The sequence below is a fragment of the Aspergillus niger genome (genome assembly GCF_000002855.4).
Source record: "Aspergillus niger supercontig An01".
In the NCBI taxonomy this organism is placed as follows: Eukaryota; Fungi; Ascomycota; class Eurotiomycetes; order Eurotiales; family Aspergillaceae; genus Aspergillus; species Aspergillus niger.
This window is the reverse complement of record NT_166518.1, coordinates 2263873-2284422: the sequence shown is the minus strand read 5'-3', so window position 1 is coordinate 2284422 and position 20550 is coordinate 2263873. Positions and strand designations below refer to the sequence as shown.

At 50.9% G+C, this 20550-nt stretch overlaps 8 protein-coding genes across 8 annotated transcripts; 3 read left to right on the top strand and 5 right to left on the bottom strand.

Annotated features, from left to right (window-relative positions):
* Positions 1 to 1355: 1355 nt before the first annotated feature.
* Positions 1356 to 2237, bottom strand: An01g09540 (uncharacterized protein; the record flags this gene model as incomplete). The annotated part of the gene is made up of 2 exons (XM_001389337.1): positions 1356 to 1549; positions 1628 to 2237. The coding sequence occupies 2 exons, from the start codon at positions 2235 to 2237 to the stop codon at positions 1356 to 1358; spliced, it is 804 nt and encodes a 267-aa protein (XP_001389374.1).
* Positions 2238 to 2494: 257 nt separating this feature from the next.
* An01g09530 (uncharacterized protein) lies at positions 2495 to 5138 on the top strand (the record flags this gene model as incomplete). The annotated part of the gene is made up of 6 exons (XM_059750572.1): positions 2495 to 2673; positions 2731 to 3456; positions 3527 to 4585; positions 4642 to 4658; positions 4816 to 4833; positions 4951 to 5138. The coding sequence occupies 6 exons, from the start codon at positions 2495 to 2497 to the stop codon at positions 5136 to 5138; spliced, it is 2187 nt and encodes a 728-aa protein (XP_059603302.1).
* Positions 5139 to 5475: 337 nt separating this feature from the next.
* On the bottom strand, positions 5476 to 7008 carry An01g09520 (uncharacterized protein; the record flags this gene model as incomplete). Its single annotated transcript, XM_001389335.3, has 5 exons — positions 5476 to 6113; positions 6167 to 6481; positions 6544 to 6610; positions 6678 to 6810; positions 6896 to 7008. The coding sequence occupies 5 exons, from the start codon at positions 7006 to 7008 to the stop codon at positions 5476 to 5478; spliced, it is 1266 nt and encodes a 421-aa protein (XP_001389372.1).
* A 604-nt stretch (positions 7009 to 7612) lies between these two features.
* Positions 7613 to 9435, bottom strand: An01g09510 (uncharacterized protein; the record flags this gene model as incomplete). The annotated part of the gene is made up of 3 exons (XM_001389334.3): positions 7613 to 7857; positions 7919 to 7970; positions 8026 to 9435. The coding sequence occupies 3 exons, from the start codon at positions 9433 to 9435 to the stop codon at positions 7613 to 7615; spliced, it is 1707 nt and encodes a 568-aa protein (XP_001389371.3).
* A 596-nt stretch (positions 9436 to 10031) lies between these two features.
* On the bottom strand, positions 10032 to 12471 carry An01g09500 (uncharacterized protein; the record flags this gene model as incomplete). The annotated part of the gene is made up of 6 exons (XM_001389333.3): positions 10032 to 10186; positions 10244 to 10904; positions 10964 to 11539; positions 11593 to 11857; positions 11907 to 12345; positions 12411 to 12471. The coding sequence occupies 6 exons, from the start codon at positions 12469 to 12471 to the stop codon at positions 10032 to 10034; spliced, it is 2157 nt and encodes a 718-aa protein (XP_001389370.1).
* Positions 12472 to 12736: 265 nt separating this feature from the next.
* On the top strand, positions 12737 to 13636 carry An01g09490 (uncharacterized protein; the record flags this gene model as incomplete). The annotated part of the gene is made up of 6 exons (XM_001389332.3): positions 12737 to 12779; positions 12849 to 12896; positions 12952 to 13052; positions 13113 to 13258; positions 13316 to 13344; positions 13404 to 13636. 6 exons carry the CDS (start codon positions 12737 to 12739, stop codon positions 13634 to 13636), a joined length of 600 nt encoding a protein of 199 aa, XP_001389369.1.
* Positions 13637 to 14177: 541 nt separating this feature from the next.
* An01g09480 (uncharacterized protein) lies at positions 14178 to 15212 on the top strand (the record flags this gene model as incomplete). The annotated part of the gene is made up of 6 exons (XM_001389331.3): positions 14178 to 14229; positions 14287 to 14344; positions 14414 to 14451; positions 14523 to 14534; positions 14597 to 14778; positions 14844 to 15212. The coding sequence occupies 6 exons, from the start codon at positions 14178 to 14180 to the stop codon at positions 15210 to 15212; spliced, it is 711 nt and encodes a 236-aa protein (XP_001389368.3).
* A 1411-nt stretch (positions 15213 to 16623) lies between these two features.
* Positions 16624 to 18036, bottom strand: An01g09470 (hypothetical protein; the record flags this gene model as incomplete). The annotated part of the gene is made up of 6 exons (XM_059750542.1): positions 16624 to 16866; positions 16952 to 17215; positions 17268 to 17319; positions 17375 to 17559; positions 17648 to 17905; positions 18007 to 18036. 6 exons carry the CDS (start codon positions 18034 to 18036, stop codon positions 16624 to 16626), a joined length of 1032 nt encoding a protein of 343 aa, XP_059603301.1.
* Positions 18037 to 20550: the final 2514 nt, after the last annotated feature.

Here is a 20550-nt window from a genome sequence, read left to right as displayed (position 1 = left end):
TGATATTGGTCAGTATCTGCTCTGGGAAGGGGCAGAGAAATTGATTGCTTCTATTTCTATCGCCGAATGAACCGAAAATCCGGTACGGACTGACGTATATGCCGTTTCTGCTGCTCGATACTCCACCGTTGGGAAAGAAGATGCCTGGAAGTTTACGGAGTAGCAATTCCCGCAGTTTGCCTGCGATTCAGGTAGTTCATTGGGTATATCTCCAGCGAGACCCGTAATACAGGGTGATCCGGAGGACGTGGAATATTCGACACCGGATCGTGTGATTCCGGGCACTGCCAGAAATGGGTCCTTGGTGACCAATAGGGGCCGCTCTCCACAGGGGGTCATCTTATCAGATGGAACGCCAGCGAGATCGGAACACAGCATTTGTGAGTAAGTGGTCCAGGAAACCCCAAAAATTATATTTTGAGCTTTGAGAGTCATACAGAGAACGCGGTAGGCTTACACAATGACCTTTGACATTATCTCTTCATCTGCACATACACGAGTGATGTAAAAAGGTGGCTCGTCTTCCTTGGGCTGGCATCCCCGAGTCGGAAAACAAAAAAGTTATCTGATCCGCCTCTGCATTCCAGATTGACACACCTGCCGCTATTCTTTCCTAGTCTGGAGTAGCGCCGCTCGCCTACTTTCGCACCTCTGACTGCCCCTCCTCGTTTCTCTTCCAATCAGTCTCCAATAAAGTTATCAGATGGAAGGCAGGTGCCACAGTTATTCCCGAACTCGGAATTTGATGAGGTGCCACCGGCTCTTCTGAAACTTCGACCCTTGGCTGTGTGCTCGGCGCCTCCCTCGCTTTGTGCATCGGCTTGAGTGATTGCGCAAGAGGGCAGAAAGAGAAGAGAAATATTCGCCGCCGCTCATCTTACTTGGGGAGGGGGAGATTCATACGCTTGGTCACGAGGGAAATTCAGGTGGGCTTTATGGGCGAATCGATTTCCCAATCGCGTCCTATTGACAGCAACCACGTCTGCTTTCCTGGCTTAACCTTTTTGTGCCCAATTCTGGGGTCTCCATAGTCTAGCGCATGCACTGGCTATGAAGATCAACAAGCAACTCAAGCTAAAGAGGTCATGACCGAGAAAATGCGGGATTACAGACGCAGACTGTCGATCACGTAGGCCAGGGCCGCAGGGGATAGGACTGCCTCGCTGGTCCCACACACTCGATCTACGGCCGTCTCTCAGGCCGAGTTACCGCAAAGGATATCTAGGGAAAGCCGGATATGCTCGATTTCGGAATAGTTAAGGCTCTGAACTATTAGGTTTAATACTACTCCCCGAGCCTATGTACGTCACCGCGCGTTTACTTCAGCCCAGACAACTCATGCAATATCCACACACTCAAAACCACCTTGACTTATCCCCATTATGACTCAAAAACAACCCGCTAGACTTAGCATCCAAGCGCTCAATCACCTGGAGACACTTCTTAACACTCTCTTCGGGCTGGATCTGCTCCTTGAGCTCAGGCTCAACCAACTGGAACTTTTTCAGCAAGAGCTCATTTGCGTATACTACACCAGCGGGTTTCTCACCTGTTGTACCGACTATATTAGCATCCCTGTTCTACAGACCAATAAAAGAATAAGTCAAGGGCAGTGGAATTGACTTACCCTCCCATGTATCAACCCACCCGGGGCTCAAAGCCAAAACCTTGATCCCTTTAGGCGCAAGCTCCGCCGCATATTTTGCAACCACAACATTCATTCCCGCTTTTGCAATAGAATACGCAACGGCGTTACTGATACCAGCCTTATTGATAAGCTCTACATCTGCCATGCCGCTAGAGATGTGCACGATCTTCTTTTGCACTCCCTTCTCGATCAAGGGTAGGAAAGCGTTCGTCGCCCATAGACCGCCGTAGATAGCTGTGTTGAGCGACGGGTTGAATATTTCTTGAATTTCTCGAGAGTCGAATGGTAGTTGGCTTGGGGTAGAGGCCATGCTAGCCGTATCAACGGCGTTGGAATTGTGAATGAGCACGTCGAGCTTGCCGTCAGTAATGGCGGCTGCGGTTGTGGCCGCCTCTAGAATGGATTTTGGGTCCGTGACATCGCCTTTGATGATGTGTACATTGGAGTGCTTGGATGCGAGATCTGATATTTCGGCTGATTCGGGGTCTCGCACGACTGCCAGGACTGTGTTGGCTGAGTCGGCGGCGAGTTGGCGCACGAATTCGCGGCCGATGCCTTTGGAGGCGCCAGTGATCGCGTATGAAGACATTCTCGGATTCTGAATAAAGGGGGTAGATATTAAGTATATCTTAATGTTAACAAATTGAGTTGATTCTGTCTGATGCTATTTCCAATTTCTGTCGCTATACTCGTGGAAATTTATATACATTCGGCGGATTACCAACCCTCCCGACCGGACGATCCGATCCCCCGATCTTACTACTCCTTCTCAGGAAGCGGTAGTCAGCATCCTCATCAACCGGCCGCTCCGTTTCCCCCGTCCCCGACTCCTCACTATGCGACAGAATGAGCTCCCCCATCTCTGCAGTCAAGAGGAGAGCATGTGTGGCATGCACCACCGCCAAGGCGAAGTGTACGCCACAGGCTGCCAACCTGTGCCAGCGATGCGCTCGTCTAGGCAAGTCATGCACGTACCTTGACCTTCCGCAGACAAAGCGTAAGCAGAGGCAGAACGCCGCACCGAGGTAATCTCCTCTATCAAGGACAAATAGCACTTACAATGCTAACTAGTATGAATATAGCCGTGTAGAGCTTCTAGAGAAGAAAGTCGACCAGCTCATGTCGCAGCTGGCGACCCTGACCCAGCAACAGAACGGGCAGCCATTAGTATCGCCCGCCACCTCTACGAATGACAGCCCACCCATGAACACCAATAGAGAATTGCACTCATCTTCCCATGAAGCCTCTACACTAGAGAACCCAACAGACACAGATATAGCCGCGCTGCTAGACGCAGCCAAAGACCCGTCCCACGGCCCCGATCCGCCGACCAGCTCTGTTCTCGAGGACCGGCCATCACTCGTAGATCGGGGCCTCTTGAGTCCAGCTGAAACCGAGCGTATGCTCACAACCTTCAAAGCTGACTTTGTGCGCAAGTTCCCCTTTGTCTTGATTCCGCATGGAGAGACAGCCGCTCGACTCAGAGTTCGAGAGCCGTTTCTGTTTCTGTGCATCGTGGCAGCGACGGTGGGCAGTGCGCATCCTCTGCGCAGGACTGTCGCTGAGGAGGTCATGACCCATGTTACGTCGAGGATCGTGGCACGATCGGAGAGGAGTCTTGAGTTGCTTCGTGGATTGTTGGTTCATTGTGCGTGGTACTCGTATCCTGCCGAGAAGTATCATCCGAGGCTTTTGCTGTTGGTTCAGCTTTGTACCTCGATTTTGTATGATTTGGGACTGCATAAGAGGAATAGGCTGGGTGCGGATGAGCAGCGCGCGCTGCTGGGGACGTATTGGTTGTCTGTTGGGTGAGTTGATGTTGTCTTTCTCTTCGCTGGTACATGCGGCTTTGAGCTGATTATATATGCGTGCTGGTAGGTTCTGTGGCACACTCGGCAGGCCGATTACTATGAAGCACGATGATCGAATAAAAGAGGCTGTTGAATGTCTAGCATCATCCACTACCACCGGATACGCATCAGATCGCTGGATCGCACCATTGCTCAACCTACAATCATTCATGGCAACAATGGATGAAATATACGCTTCGATGCAAGCAACCGGCGGAAGTGCCCTCGTGCAAATCACGCGCGGCTCTTTACAGCGACAATTCGATAGCATACAGACATGTATAGCAAAAGATCTCCCAAGCTGCCCTCCATCAACAGGTACATCACCCACAGTCTCCCACATAATCATAACTGACCACCAACCAACCCATCCAGCAACCGCAATATCCACCGAACTCAAGTACGCAGAAATGCGTCTCGAGGAACCGTCTCTCCGCGAAGATCTATGGACAGCAGACCCCATCAACGCCATCCGAACCAACATGCTAATGACCCTCATCCAACGAAGCAAGGAACTCATACAAATCATTACGAGCCTCCCCGTATCGGAGATTCCCCAGTTGACAATAATAACTAATGCCCGTATCTGCGCCGCAGTGGGATACATCCCCACAGCCGTATTGACACTTCTTAATCTCATAACTAGCACCTCCCCAACAACAAACCAAGACCACCAAGCACAAATCCAATCCATCATCGACACAGCAGACTACCCAAATCTCGTCACCAAGCTAGCCACCGCACTGGAAACGAAATTGCAAGAAAAGGGAATACGGATGTCCGCCCAAGACAAAGAGATGGATGTTGTAGGAAGTCTCTGTTCGAAGATGCGGTTGTTGGCGCGTTGTTACCCATATCAAATTACGGGTGTTGTGGGACGAGATATAAGGCAGGAGAATAGTGCGACCTCGTCAGCATCTGTCGTGATGACTGCAGGCCAACAGCAGGATAGTAGTATGGGTGTTGAGGGTGAGATGTCTCAGGACTGGATGCCAGGTAATAGTATCTACGGCGATATGGAGGATATGTTTCCCCTGGATGATATTCAGTGGGATTCGCTGTTGAGGGATTTTACTACGGGGTTTGGGTAGCTGTTCGGTAGTCTATACTACTATAGTTCTATTATTGTTTAGTTGATTATAGTTGTGGTCGAAGTCTATGTAAGATAGTAGTCCATATTTCGTGGGGACTGCAGTGTAAGAGTTCATCCTTTACGGATGGAAGCGGATCCTCCGGTGCGGGATCGCGTGGGCGGAGGTTCCGGTTGAAGATTGTGCATGATCACATAATCGCACTACCAAGCTAACGTTAACTTAGTTATTTGCTTTGTAATGAGTAAGTAGATACTAGATTTCTGCCATTAGCTAGTGATGCTTGCATCGATTTATCATAGCATGCATGCTGGATTCCGATGATGACTGGTCGTGTTTATGGCTGATACATGGCCTGCAGTACTTGGAGATAATGCTAGGGGCGGTCGCATTCGTCGAATGAGAAGCAGAAATGCTATTTATCAGACTACTCTATCTATTGAATCAGGCATTCAACCAAGGCAGACCGTGTTCGAATCAGCGCTCAATTGCAAGGCAGCAGTTTCCCGGCGAGATATGTCTCCAAAGACACTTCCGGGATGCGAGTAAAACCAGTTCTTTCTTTCATGGGGGAAAATCAATGACAAAACCTCATCCAATGAGAGGACAGCAGCCGACCAAGAGCGTACGTTTGCATTTCAAGAATTCATAATCCCAGCAGACAGGGAGTAAGGGCATAACACAGGACAGCATAACGGATAGATAGCGATATGGATGATATCGTATAACAGCGGTAGGTAGTCCAGGAAACGCCCGCGACTTCCGGAACGATAATGATTATAATCCGTCTCAAATAGTCAGGCCTCTCCTCCCCACCATTGTCTTAATCTGAACACATGTACACTGTATTTGAAGAAGGCAGCGGCAGGCTGGAACTAGTAGTGGCCTACTGCACATCCATGCCCCGCTGCAGCGACGATTCCAGATCGTTGTGGTGGCCACCGCCTGCGGCGAGCGCTTCCTGGGGCTTAGGTTCCTCCGTCTTCCATCCACCTTGTTGGTTGTCGGGGATGGGCACATTGGTCTGCTGGGCAATCTGCTGCTGCTGCGCGGCGGCCTGCGCCTGCGACTGCTGCCGGACCAGAGCCCGGAAGCGCACTACCTCGTCGTAAATCATGTGGCGCATCTCCTGCACGTCCTCGACCACCTCGAAGTGGAAGTCGAAGGTCGTCGGGCAGGTGGGCTCATCCGAGGCGTCGTGCCAGATGTGCAAGTAAGGATGCTCAAGGGCCTCCTCAACCGAGATACGCGATGTCGGGTCGAATGCAAGCATGCGATCGAGCAGATCGAGGGCATCGGGATTGGCATTGGGGAACAGGCGCTGGAAGGGAATCTTAGGCATGAAGGGCAAGTTGCGAACGTACTCCTGGGCACGAGGTGAGCCAATGCGGCTCAGAGTCTCCTCGTTAGGAGTACCCAGATAGTGGAGGATCTGGTTAAGCTGGTCGACATAGTCACGGCCCTTGAAGAAGGGCCGACCACCTAGCAGCTCGGCCAAAATGCAACCCACGGACCAAACATCGACTGGGTATATATTAGCAATAGCGCCGGGGCAGGGGAGGATGAGAGACACATACTGGCTTTCGTGTAGCTCTGGAAGCTCAGCATGATCTCCGGCGCACGGTACCATCTTGTGGCGACATATTCCGTCATGTATCCTGCATTCTCCTCCGGGTCGATAGAGAAACCACGGGCCAGACCGAAATCGCAAATCTTCAGCTCGCAGTCCGCATTGACGAGAAGGTTTCCAGGCTTCAAATCACGGTGCAGAACGTTGGCCGAATGGATGTATTTGAGACCGCAGAGGATTTGGTAAATGAAGGATTGGAAATGGGCATCGGTTAGGGGCTGTCCGGAGCGAATAATAGCGGCCAAATCGCATTCCATCAATTCTAATGAAGGATGGTGTTAGCATCAGGAACTAGTAGCCCGCGGGTACCGAAGGAAGCCTCACCCTCGTACAGGTACGTTTCGTTGAAGTTGTCCGGGCGGGGAATGTCCATGTCATACAAGCAAGTGATCTAAGCCATTTTCACGTCAGACTCGAGGCTCGGAGCAATAATCGGAATGGGTATAATAATAACGCACGTTACGGTGACCTCTGAAGTGCTGGAGCAGCTTGATCTCTCTCAGGGCGCGTTTGGCTAGGATCTTCTTGCTGAAGACGTTGGTGACCTTCTTGATGGCGACACCCTCACCAGTGTGAGCATTTGTCGCGGCGCTGAAATTGTTAGAAAAATAAGATCCATTAAACCGATATTGCATCCTCCACGATGAGCGACTCTGTCGGAGAATGTCAAACCTACCAGACAATGCCGTATGCGCCCTGGCCCAGCTCCTTGGTGACATTGTAGCGCTCATCGACGATAAAGTCCTGGTTGAAGACCTTGAAGATCTTGCGACCCTGCAAGTCGGCCATGATAAACACTCGTACAAAGAAGAAAACAAGAAAGATGGTAGAAAGAAGCGAGACGAGGTAAGGCGGGGGAGGTAAAGGGGAAGTTATGAGGCCGATTGGGAGAATCGATGAGGTAGGGAGAGAGTTGTTCCGATGGATGGCACCAGGTGGGGTAGTGAGTTAAGTGAGTTAATAGTAGCAAAGTAGCCGCTGGGCTGGCCCGGCGGTGGATTGAGACTCTTTCTTTTCCCTGGCGGATTCAGGCTTCTCACACAGAGGAAATTCGCTCCGGCTGAGGTTGCTTTTTCTCCCTTTTTATTTTCTCTTTGTCACTTCTCTCCAGACAAGCTCGGCGGGTTGAAGGTACAGAACCAGTCAATTCACGAGGAATGGCGTCTGTCAGGCCGTCGTTCTGGGTCAGCGCCCCGCCAATGTCCGGGAGGGTCTGGATTTACTCTGAAACAGGAGAAGCTGGAATTGCGGGATCAGCAGAGACACGGCAAGACAAGCTCGAAGACTCAACGGGCAGGAAGAAACAGAAAACGAGGGACTGAAAACCACCGAGAGGAGAAATTAAAAGAATCTGAGAGATGAGTTCGTGAAGTGATGAGGTGTGACGGGCAACTCACATCGGTTTCTGATTGGACCCTGCGAAGCGCGCAACTTGCAGCAATTGAGGGGAACCGTTCATAGTCGGAGATGCAGGAGGAGGCGTTGCAGCCCATAGGAAGGCAATGCAACTAATTAGCGAGAAATTTGTCTCCATAACGGCGCGTCTTGAGGATGCAAAAGCAGGAACCTCTACAAGACAGGTGGGCAGGTTTACACTCCTCGCCTGGCCAGGCGCGATCAGGTGCGATGGTCTTGTGCCTAAGGCAATCCGCATTTTCCACTTCGAAAAGGCCACCACATTGTGGTCTTCGGCACATACCACGGGGAGAGGAAGATGTGGAAGGTAATTTTACATATTTTCCTGCTTCTTCCTACGTCTATGTCTATCTAATCGAAACAGTCATCTCACGCAGCATGATTCCAAACCACCTCCAACACCTCCAGCTCTTCAGGTGTCACTTCATGCACATAGATCTGCCTAACTCGCTCCTTCTCTTGCACTACGTCTCGCATCCGAAAAGAGATCTTCTTTTCATCCTTGCGGCGTAATGGCCCCAAGCTGTAGGTAAACGGGTTTGGACCGGTATACTGGCTAGCATTCCAGGTCTGCTCCATGGCCAAGGGATCGTCTGACACGGTCGAATACTTGATCACGGAGAATCCGTTGACAAGGTACCACTCGTCTTGTAGTAGCCACCTGTGGAGCAAGCACTCCTCGCCACAGATGCTGGATGCTTTACTGAGAGCCACCATATCAGCCTGGAACCAGGATTTCCAATGATGCACGGAGAGAGGCTGAGCCCGCCCAGCCTCGTAAAATCCTGACGCATCCCCCCGAAGATCCAGCTGGAAAAGATCTCGCTCCCAGGACAGCTTAGTATTGGTGTGCTTATAGATGCACTGCGAAAGCATGTGGTCACCACCCCCTTTAAACACGTAACATTCATCGAACCAAGGCTGGAGCTGCTCGAGAAGCGGTATAGTTAGGAAGATCCCTGCACCACCATATGCCATGTAGCCACTACTGTACATCTGCTGCAAATCCTCCGTCACAGCACCGACATACTGGGGCATTGAGGCATCGTAGGTGGCCAACCGATCCACCAGCCGCGTCATTGACGGAAAGAACGTATCATCATCCATCATAACCACCCACTGAGTGGACTTATCTTTGTGCTTGTACAAGTACTGCACTAGATAGAAGTATCGATCCAAGCGCTCGTTATCTTCCTGGAGGATGGTGAGGCGGATTCCTAGCGCCTGCGCCCGTCTCTCAGCCTCCTTCTTTCGTCCCCCGCTATCAACCACAGCCAAGATCCGGGCATTGGTGCCTGCAGCCCAGTGCGCAAACGCGTCCAGGGAGTCGATTAAACGATCAGTCGATGTGGAAAGGCCGAATATGATATGGGAAGCATCCGGGGGTGCACTGGGCTGAGGCCCCTCAATGGTCACGGTGGCAGTACATTTTTCCGGCGACAGGTCCTCTCGAGGGGCTTCTGTGTCTAAGCGTACGGTGTGGAACTTTGGGAATCGCGTGCTGAGAGTATCCGTATAACCCGTGAAGTTTTCCGTAGATGTCACGGCTATCTCGAGCCTCGCATATTGTACCGTGGCGGTACTGGAGTACTGTCGGAGAAGATCGAGATCCACAAAGCAAGGATTGGTGTCATCGGGAGAAGCTAGGGAAGGACTGGTCTCGAGATCGGGAATTGGAGCGACATAGCTAGGTCTGGAGTAGAAGAATAGTATGAAGCCTGCGGAGAAAAAGGCCGCCGCGAAGATTAGTGCCGACGCCCTTGATTGGCGCCATGAGCGACGGTGCAACGGCGGAGCCATCATGGATCAGTCATGACGGTGATGCGATTGAACCTTGCCGTATACAAAATTGTTGTGCACACAGGGATCATCCTCACCCCCAATCAGAAAGGGCTTGATTCTGTCCTCAGGGAGTGCAAAATGGAAGGGGGAAAAGCAAAACGTGGTACATTAAGTCCGAGCAGTCTGGCTCGCGTTTCGGGAATGTACGGTCGGACATCCGAAACGAATCGGCGGCCAGTATTTGGGGCGAGACTTCACCCCCTTCCTTGAGAGATCAATTGCTTGAAATAATATCATGAATGAGGCTCGATTAACAATCAACAGCTAGCTCTAACGCCCTTGCAATTCTAAACAATATCCTCTGCCGCCATACACGTGAACTTTTTACCCCGAAGGCTATATAGATACTAAATCACCGTAGAAGAAACACAGCACCACGTCCTCATCACGCGCTGGCTCCGTCTTAGTCTTCTGGTCTAATCTCTCATCAATGCCCACATCGCTTCTTATGCGATCTAGTATCTAAGTCATGGTATATTGACACGTAGATCTCGTAGCACGTAATTCAGAACCCGCGATGCAAACGATCAGATGCAAGAAAAAGCATGTTCCGTTTAAAGAGCGTTGACCAGTCTCCGCTCCTTCCTCAGAGACCGGAGCTTCTCGCGGACCTCGTCGAGAGGAATCATCACGCCCTGTTTTTGGGTGGCAGGGTCATCACGATTGCGGATGTTAACCGTGCGGCTCTCCTTTTCGGAAGCACCAACAACTATTCAATACTATCAGCGCGGGTTCTAAGACAATAGAGATTCAAATGTCAACTTACCGAAGATGAAGTTATATTGCTGAAGCTGTCCAGTACGGATCTTCTTCTGCATGGTGTTGCCGCTGAGGTCGATGTCCACGTTCAGCTTATCGCCGCGGAGAATCGTCTGCAACTCCTCGACGTAGTCGTTGACAGCAGGCATGACGGGCACAATCAGAATCTGACGAGGGCTGATCCAGAAAGGCCACTTGCCACCGAAGTGCTCAATCAAAATTCCAAGGAAACGCTCGAAACTGCCGATGATAGCACGGTGGATGACAACCGGGCGGGCACGGCCAGGACCAGGCTCGTTGGGCTTGGCCTCACCCTCCTTAGCGGCATCAGCAGAAGCCTTCTCATTGCTCATGTACTCAAGCTTGAAGTTGATAGGAGCCTGGTAATCGAGCTGGATAGTCGCGCACTGGAACTCTCGCTTGAGTGCATCAGCGATGGTAATATCGATCTTAGGACCGTAGAAGGCACCATCACCCTCATCGATGGTCCAGTCATTGCCCTTGAACTTGGTCATGGCCGCCTTGAGCTGCTCCTCTGCGTAGTTCCAGGTCTCGAGCTCACCCAGGTACTTCTCGGGCCGGGTGGAGAGCTTCAGCTTGAAGGTGAAACCAAACAGGCCATAGATAGCCTGCAGGAAGTCGAACAGACCCTCGATTTCAGAAGTGATCTTCACAGTGTTAGCTTCGAAATACTTGTCACAATGCAATTCCAATCGTCAGTACTCACCTGGTCTTGAGTACAGAAAATGTGAGTGTCATCCTGCTGGAACTTGCGAACACGGGTGAGACCGCTCAGGGCTCCGGACGCCTCATTTCTGTGCAGGACACCAAAGTCCGCGATTCTCAGGGGAAGCTCTCTGTAACTTCTCTCACGGTGGCCGAAGAGCACAAAGTGACCGGGGCAGTTCATAGGCTTGAGAGCCCACTCCCTCTTCTCAACGTCAAGCTTGAACATGTCATCCTTGTAGTGGGCCCAGTGGCCAGACGTCTTCCAGATGCCGACATCATACATGTTGGGAGTCTGAACCTCCTGGTAGCCGCGCTTGCGGTACTCCGAGCGCAAAAGGGATTGGAGGGCGTTGAAGATCTTGGTACCGTTGGGCAGAAGGAAGGGGCATCCTGGAGAAACCTCGTCGAAGAAGAACAGCTCTTGCTCCTTGCCCAGCTTAACGTGGTTGCGCTTCTCGGCCTCCTCCAAGAACTTCAGGTGCTCTTGCATCTGCTTCTTATCGGGGAAAGCAACACCGCGGATACGCTGCAGAGAGTCGTTGGATTGGTCACCGAGGAAGTAGGCGGAAGAGTTCTTTGAAGTGTCAGTCATACATCTTCGAGGCATAGACTCATGATTATACACACCTGCATGATCTTGAAGGTCTTGACCTTGCCGGTGCTCTGGATATGAGGACCTCTGCACAGGTCGACCAGGGAACCACACCGGTAGACAGTGCTCTTCTCTCCGGTGACGAGCTTGTCAATGTAGTGCAGCTTGTACTTGCTGTAGGCGAACATCTTCTTGAGGTTCTCCTTCGTAACCTCCAGTCTATCGAAACTCTGCTTTTCCTTGAAGATGCGGTTGGCGTGGCGGTCCAATGACGGCCAATCGGTCTCCCTGACGACGCGGCTGTTTCACTATCAGTATAGTTCTTTGGCATTATCTCACCCACACTTACTTGTCTGGCATGGCCATGTCATAGAAGAAACCCTGGGGGGTAGGAGGACCGTGGGACAGAAGACATCCATATTCGCATTCACAAGCCTCACCCAGACAGTGGGCGCTAGAGTGCCAGAAAACTTCCCTACCCTCGGGGTGATCGAAGGGAACATAAGAAACGGTGCATTCTCCCTCGAGCGGACGGCTCAGATCCCACAGTTCCTTTCCAACCCTCGCGAGGACAACATTGGCGCTCAACTCTTTGGGCACGTTCTTCAGAAGCTGTGCGGGGGTGGTCTCCCAGGCGTTTGCGGTGACATCGATGGAGTTTCCGTCGCCAAGCTCAATCGTGACCTTGATTTCGGGGTGGGGCTTGTTCTTGAGTTCCTCGAGATATTGCTGCCAGAGTTCCTCGAAGAAGTTGTTACGTTCGACAATGAAATCGGGGAGACCGTCACCTGGCGCATTCGAAGGTTAAAAGAGGGGTTTTGAGAGCGTTATGGCGGGGCAGGCAGTGGCTCACCAGCAGGTTTGGCGTCGGCCGCCGGCCGGACGGGAAGGTCCTTTGCGCCTTCAGAAGACATTTTGTATCCAGAAACGTCTGAAGAACGACCTGGGAGTTTTAGACCTGAGAAGAGGGGAAGGGCCAGCAACGATGTCTGACTCACTATATCTACGGAATCGGACGATCATGAAACGCAAATCGACAGTGAGGGCCCGAAGGCGGTGAAGCACGTGACAGAAAACTGCCCTTGCGGCTAGCGACACTTTACCGTTTCGAGCTTCCCACCATTTGAAAACTTCTCCGGACTCCGAGATCCAGGTCGACCGCAACAACAGCAATTAAAGATGTCTTTCCGTGGAGGCCGTGGCGGTTTCGGTGGCCGTGGAGGTGAGCTCTAGCAACATAAGAGGTTGATCGCAACGCTGGGTATGAGCTAACGAAAATTTCGTCGGATAGGTCGCGGAGGTTTCCAGCAACCTCTCGGTCCCCCTGCCCAAGTTCTGGGTAATTATACGCCAAAATGCGACTAGAGTGATTGGGACTAACGCGGAATAACTAGAGATGGGAACTGTCATGCATTCTTGCGAAGGCGAGATGGTTTGCGAATCGATCAACCCCAAGATTCCTTACTTCAACGCCCCCATCTACCTCGAGAACAAGGTATGCTCGACCTAGCTACTCTCCGCAAACTCGCGATGCGCTAACGCAATTCTTTAATAGACCCCTATCGGCAAGGTCGATGAAGTCCTGGGCCCTATCAACCAGGTCTACTTCACCATCAAGCCCCAGGAAGGAATTGTCGCGACCTCCTTCAAGCCTGGTGACAAGGTCTACATTGGTGGCGACAAGCTCCTTCCCTTGGAGAAGTATGTTGCGAGTTGTTCTTGATCATGATGGAAACTTGTCTAACTTTGCAAAACTAGGTTCCTTCCCAAGCCCAAGCCCGCTCCCGGTATGATTTCACTCGCTTCGCGCAACAATCCAATGTGCTTGATCCTAACCAGAATACAGGTGCTGCCAAGCCCAAGAGAGCTGGTGGTGGTGCCCGAGGCGGTCCCATGCGCGGTGGCCGTGGTGGTGGCCGTGGTGGCCCCATGCGTGGTGGTCGCGGCGGCGCTCCCAGAGGACGCGGTGGCCCCCGCGGTGGTGGCTTCCGTGGTGGTGGCGGTGGTGGTTTCGGCGGTGGTTTCTCGAGGGGTGGTGGCAGAGGAGGACCTCGTGGTGGAGGCTTCCGAGGACGGTAGACAGTCTCTGTCTTGCCTGGTAGTACTGTCTTCTTACGGCGTTATGGGAAACGGGAGCTTTTACAGGAATTTATTTGTCTCTATATTCTTGTGCATCCTAGGAAAAATTTGCTGGTTCTCTGTACGCAGAGGCTGTCGTGAATCTCAGCCATCCAATTCATGTATTGCTACGATCGATTATGCGAAATATTGTTCTTTCATTATTTGTTCCAGGTCTTCGAAGAAGCCGTAAAATGCTTATATGACTGGATGGCAAATGTGGCGCAGTAACTTTTTCAGCGATGGTCTAGAGTGGCTTGTGACCGAGTGTGGCGCATGGCAACACCGCCTTGCAATGACGTCTGGCCACGCTTGTGCCGTAGAATCTGTGCGCCTGTCAACACTTCTGAAGACAGCTGCCTAGTACCATTGCATCATTTCTTTCCTATCCTCGCGACCTGTCTTCGATTATATCCAACGTACACCACTACTTCGACTGTTTGTCCTGCGAGGATCTTCTTTCCGTCAAATACACCTGAGCATGTCTCGCAGGGTTTCTGCCATGCCGTCAAATACTTCCACGACTAGCGGTGTCCCACCTGCGGGTGACGGTGGTGAGCCTGCATCCCTGCAACAATATCCTCAGAGTCTGGGAAGCTAAGTGATAGCAGGTCAAGAAAAGCAAAAGATGCTTCTCTCTTCCGAAACAGGTCATTTTAGCATGATCAGGTTAGCCATTGAGAGTCCTTTGCTAGGAATTCAACCGAACCGTTGCACTTACACATTTACGCACATCAGGGCTCTGCATCTTGCTGATCTAGTAACTGAACTCAATGGTAATAAACTAGATCCTTCCTCAGATCCGTCTACAGCCCGAATCAAAGGCATCAACTAACACCCATTATAGGATTCTGTGGAGGCAAGCACAAATTTTCTCCTTCCTTCGAGCCCGACGACCCGGAACTAACCGCTCATACACAGTGATGTCCGTTTTTTCTTCGATGCGTTACTGTCTTGGTGACCCTCGTGATTTTGGTGCAATTTGGGCGGCTCTGATCTTCATGCCCTTCGGGCTGTTTTTCGATTTCATGGATGGACGGATTGCTAGGTGGAGGAAAAAGTCGTCGCTCATGGGACAAGAGCTTGATTCACTGGCCGATTTGGTACGGTCTCCCACTCCACTTGTCACAATATTCTTTTCACTCATTGTTCGCTTTCCGTGCTTTAGATTTCCTTCGGAATGGCACCCGCTGCCGCAGCTTTTGCGCTCGGAATGCGCACCAGCCTCGACCATTTGCTCCTCTCCTTCTTTGTTCTGTGCGGCCTGACACGCTTGGCACGGTTCAACGTGACTGTTGCTGTTCTGCCGAAAGACAAGTCTGGAAAGTCGAAGTACTTCGAGGGCACGCCCATCCCAACGACCTTGTCAATCACCTTTTTCCTGGCCTACTGCGTCTCTCAAGACTGGGTGCTGGACGATCTACCCCTCGGCCTTGTAGCCCAGGGCACAGCGTTCGAGTTCCACCCGCTGGTACTGTTGTTTGTCTTGCACGGATGCCTCATGGTCAGCAAAACGCTGCATATCCCTAAGCCTTAAGTGCATGGAAAGCCGAATGGACAATTAGGCACTTGTCCGGATCAGGATTCCCATATGTGATAGAGATGTTTTTTTACGAGCAATATACACCAAGGGAGACCAGAAAACAGGGAAAGCAAAAATAGTATGGTGCGATGTATCTGTGGAAGATAACGCAGTTGTCACAGAAATGAAAATAATTTGCATATGCTGCATATGTTGCATAGTGTCTTGCACTTCATCTTCAGCAAGTATCGGGATTGGTATTGCTTACAGGAGGAGATTATTTTTCAGTTTATTGCAATGATGATATCATAAGGCTTTATATTATGGCGATCCTTGTTATGTCATTGTGCAGCACCTACGCAATACTTCGTGCTCAGGTTCTCAATAGCGAGCATATTCAAGAATCAGCCTGAAAAGCTAGGTGTTAAATAATCTACGTAATATTTTAGGCTGGAATTGAAGGCACTATCAAGAGCAACAGGTGACATTGGACGTCCGCCTTCGAACCAAGGCGATATTCAGATTCGTGCAGGAGACGTCACAAGTACATCCGTAGACGTCGTCCACAGGGGGAATATAACGGTCCAGCTTGCAATAAGCTCGTAAGTAGGAAATTGAACCCAAACGAACTGATCATCCACATCCGATTTTCATATAATCGATGTGTCATATCATTGACTCAATCATGCCACATGACCTACCTTAAACGGAGCGAAGACCAATGCACGCCGAGTCCAAAATCATGAGGAACAGTCCCTCTCGTGTCGATAAGCAGATCAGGGACTAGACGATGGAGCCGATGGCCACTCAATCCCTCTATGGAGATTCTAGCCTTCTGAGTTACTCTACCGATTTCGAACTACTAATATTACAGAACAGGATGTCTTAGAATTCCCTATTCTCTCAATGACTAGCTAGATATATGATCATCAACATCTCCTTCCAATTATTCCACCGAACATAAAAGAAAGCGAAAAAAGAAAAGAGATCGGAGTGAGTCACCAAGACCAACCCCACGCCATCCCCCGAGTCAGTTATGGTCACACACACACACACACAAGACCGAGTGAGACCCTGAGGTTATTGTTACCAGGTCAGGTCAGTTCCAGTCCCAATGATCCATCTTCGTGTCCCTCAGCCAGCCCGACCAGTAAATATCTACCGTGTAGAGCCGAAATTCTCTTCCTTGGCAAAGCAATAGAAAATCCTGCGCTATTGTCTCTTGCGCGTTCACGACTGGTCTATCGTTGACGGAGTTTTTAAAAATGGAAACCCTGGGAGAGACATCGTGGATCTGGTGACACGTTCTAGACCCTCGTCCAGGGTTTCACTTTGAGTTTGGGTCTCATTTCTTCTCTTCTACTTTTACTACTGGGCTGCTTGACTCACTTGCTTGCTCGCTCGCTCGCTGGCTCACCGTCTCTGTCTAGATGACTAGTACTGTCTTGGTCAGGTGGTCAGCCACTCGACAGATTCTAATTTGCGCGATCATGGGGAACAGCCGCGAAGACTTGCCGGAGTAGGTATCCGGACAGGCCGAGAAAAGCGTTAAGTGTGTGTGTGCGTATGTGTCTGTGTAGTGGATTCCCGGCAGTGCCGGTGATCTTCCCTTTGCCCTGTGGATGGATGGGGTTGTGGTGTTGATAGTTTCAATTTCTACAACAATATTCTCTTGGTCATTTACTACTAGTAGGTGGGAATTGGTCTTTGTTTTCCTTGCTTTTTTTTTTTTTGTTCCTTTTCTCAGCTCTTACCTTTATCCTTTGCCGGTTCATCCGTACTATTTTGGGAATTCTGACATAGGTGGATGGTGTTCTAGGTCGAGCTTTGCCAGTGCAAGCCAGAGCACGAAATCCTACAGCCATCGCAGCATAGACAAAACCACGATAGACACCCCAGAGAATGCTAAATTTCGGACATCCGCTACCAGGCCTGGCATGATGATGAAAACGGATAATAAGCTTATTCGGCATGTGAAGGGAGTGCTCCATACCTACTTCTAGAATTCCTTCCATGGGCTGCGGAACGGAACAGTTAATCGTGCATGTTTGTTCCATCTTCTAATACAACTTGTGGGTATGTAATTGGTGGCGATGATCCAGCATCTTCCTCCACACGCGCGCTCCAAAGAAGTAAAAGTAAACGCAACATGCACGATGTAACGGACATGTGTCTACCTCCTGTAGAATGGGCGGCAAAAAGTCGCCGGTTGTTTCCTATTGAACATAGTTCCCGACCGAGGAGTCGTCATCAGTCGCACTTCCCATTGCCTATCAATCAACCTCCTGCGACTGGAATCAGCCCATGACAATTTAGTAGCACCTAAAATTCTGGTTGTCGAGAAGCGCCGTGATTCTATTTCCTGCACAGAATCTGCAGATTTACGCGTCAAGAAGGGGGGAGCGGAGAATCCTTGCGTAGAAAGGTGGTGTTTACACACACATACACACTTCTACATACAGAACCTTTTTACGGGGCGCAGGCTGCACTTCTGCAGGGGTTCCAAGGTCCCACAATCTGCCTAAGCAGCGCCGCCCACCGCACCCCGGAATCGACCCGACCGTCTTGAACCATCGGAACCATTCCTGTCGCAGGTTTGGCAATGATGCAAGAGGATCTCCCTCGACCGAAACAGTGATGTGGCAAATGAAGCTCTGATACGTATAGTAAGTTAGTCTGGCAGAAGTTGAATCGCTACCCACTAGTGACTGCTTCAACGGTAAAGCCAAGCACGAGGAAAGTCGAACTCTTTTCTGACTCGAAAGAGGAGAGGGCCCGCCGGTCGCTAACTACCAACTAACTAACAAACTGGAGCACTCGAGTCCGTGACGGCGTGCATAGCTCCCCCTAAGCATCAACATCCCATTGGGCAGACCATGCGGATCAAGGATCAAAAAGGATTAGTTTGGATTCTCTCAGCGTCTGTTGGAATTGCGATGGCCCCGGAGTTTGGGCGGTTAATTGACTCCCCTGACCAGTGACATCCTCCGCCGTTCGTCCTCAATGTGTGCCGGCTCAAAAGTTTGGGGGAAGACTACTGACGGGTGTTTGATGCTACTAGATACGTAGTTGGTTTACGCTCTTAGGTCTCGATATGGATGATGCAACGAATTAGAGACCAAAAGCATTATTGACGCCAGAACCAATTCCATTGCCTAAAGGTTGGGTCCGGAAATCTCCTTACAAGTGGGCAGGGAAACTTTGCGCTGCCCGTCATGCAGTCATGCCAGGACTGGTACGAATAAGACCTGGTACAACTCATCATCATTAGTCAGTCGGATTTGAAAAAGTCCATCGTGGAGCAGCTGTTTCTATCGACATTCAATGGCTGGTGCCAGCACCCGAGCAGCAGCATTGTTACTGGTGAGGGTAGACGGGCGAATTTGCGCGAGGCTTGTGTTCTCCTCGTACAGAAGAGGGCATCAGTGCCCGAGTTCGTACCGAGGATCTTTACTATTTATAAACCTCTTTCCGGGCAAAATTCGATTTGCTTCTTCCAATTCTGGTCGTTTTCGGTTTCTTTATGTTTTTGAGTTGGGTACGTACTTGTCTTGCCGGTGGTGCCGAATAATGATGGTAAGGGACAGACATAATTCCATTAGGGAACTTGCATGGAATGTAGAAGTAGCCATATGGAGTTTACATGAGGGCGAAGGAGAATATTCTCGCCAACTAGATCAGAAGATGCTGGTATGTGCCTATGAATCGCACATTTCATGCCTTTCGAGTTCCGACCGCGGCATCAGACGGAAGGAATAAAGTATGTTATGGAGCAGAGAAGGGCGAGTTCCCCCCAAAAACGCCTGAGCATGTGCCTTTTCCGCCCATTCCCCTCTTTGTATGGGAGAAATATACAGCGCCGCCAACAGTCATCACGCCCGCCCACCCCATGACCGAGTGGATGGGGATGATTTTAGTGCATGCCAGCAGCAGCTCCAATTGTTATTGTGCCGCCCCGTGTGGCCCGAAAAGGAAAGGGATGAGCCCTGCCCCTGGACGGGTCTGCTGATGTAATATGATATAAGAAAAATGATTGGATCACAGCGACAGGTACGCGGGACGTGGTAAATTACCGCCCTGCGCATCCAGGGTCAGGTCCCGTCGGGGAACCACCAACAAGAGAACCGCGTCTGGAATCACGCACTGCTATTGGGGGAGAAGGCAGGGAATGATGGGAATGATGCTCCTCCCTCACGCTTTTGTTTGTCCCTTTTTTTTCGGCCGTCCAGTAGGGGAAACTTTAGTACGGGCGAACTTAGCACACTCAGTAACTAACGAGCTGCCGCTGCTGCTGCAGAACAGACAGACAGACAGACAGACAGGCACACAGGGCGCTTTCCTCACACACAACCACCACCCCCTCCCCTCCCTTCTCCTCCCTCTTGTCTCTGACCTCCCCCTACTACTACACAGTAGTACTAGTAACTACGCCTCCTCCTCCTCCTCCTCTCCTGCCTGGGCTAGTCTCCCGTCAGTGCGTCGCTTAATGCCTTCCCAGTCCAGTTCTCCGCCTATGCAGTAGTCACCCTGTGTGTCCCAGGAAGGAGTCTGTCAATCGTTCTGTCGCTTTCCCCTTCCCTGACCCTCTTTTCTCCCTCCTGCTTCAACTCAGTCGCTCTTTTTGGCCTTCTTTTAGGACATTATTGTTTTTGTGAATTTTTATTCCTATTTTCATTTGGATTTTCATTTTTCCAACTCTTCATACTCTCGCTTTTTCAGAACTGTTTTGGCCCAGATCGAGCTTCTATTATCTGGAATCCCGATCTCTCTCTCTCACTCTCAAGGGCCATAATAGAAACTGCTACTTCCTCGTTATTACTTTCCTCTCTCTCTCTCTCTGGCCCCCCCTGTTGCTGCGGGTGCGATTTTAACCTTGGCTGATTTCCCTTCCTGAACCGTCCGCTCAGGCTCGCTCATTAAACTCTTTCCGACAGAAAGGGGTGCTTGAAACGACCGGTCCAAAGGGCCCTTCCCCGCTAGGGACCGCCTACCCCCAGGGCAGACACCACGCTCTTTCATCGCTATCTTCACTCTAATCTTCACCTACCACCATCCTCTGACCCTCTGCTGTCGGTCTATACCCGACCTGATCTCCACGTCAAGGCCTGGTCCCATCTACGTCACTTATCCTCAGCGTCGGCCCTTGCAACCCATTCGTGCTCTTCACTTCCCGGAGGACCGTCGCGACACGTCCAGCTCGAGGACCTAGGAGAGAGAAAGACGACCAGGACTATCAATTTTCAAGTGGCTCTGAGAGGTTCAAAGGGTTACGCAGGTCGTCCCTTATTCTTCAATCAACCTCCCTGGCTGTTTCTTTGAGGTCACTTCTCGCCAAACTCAACCAACCAAACCT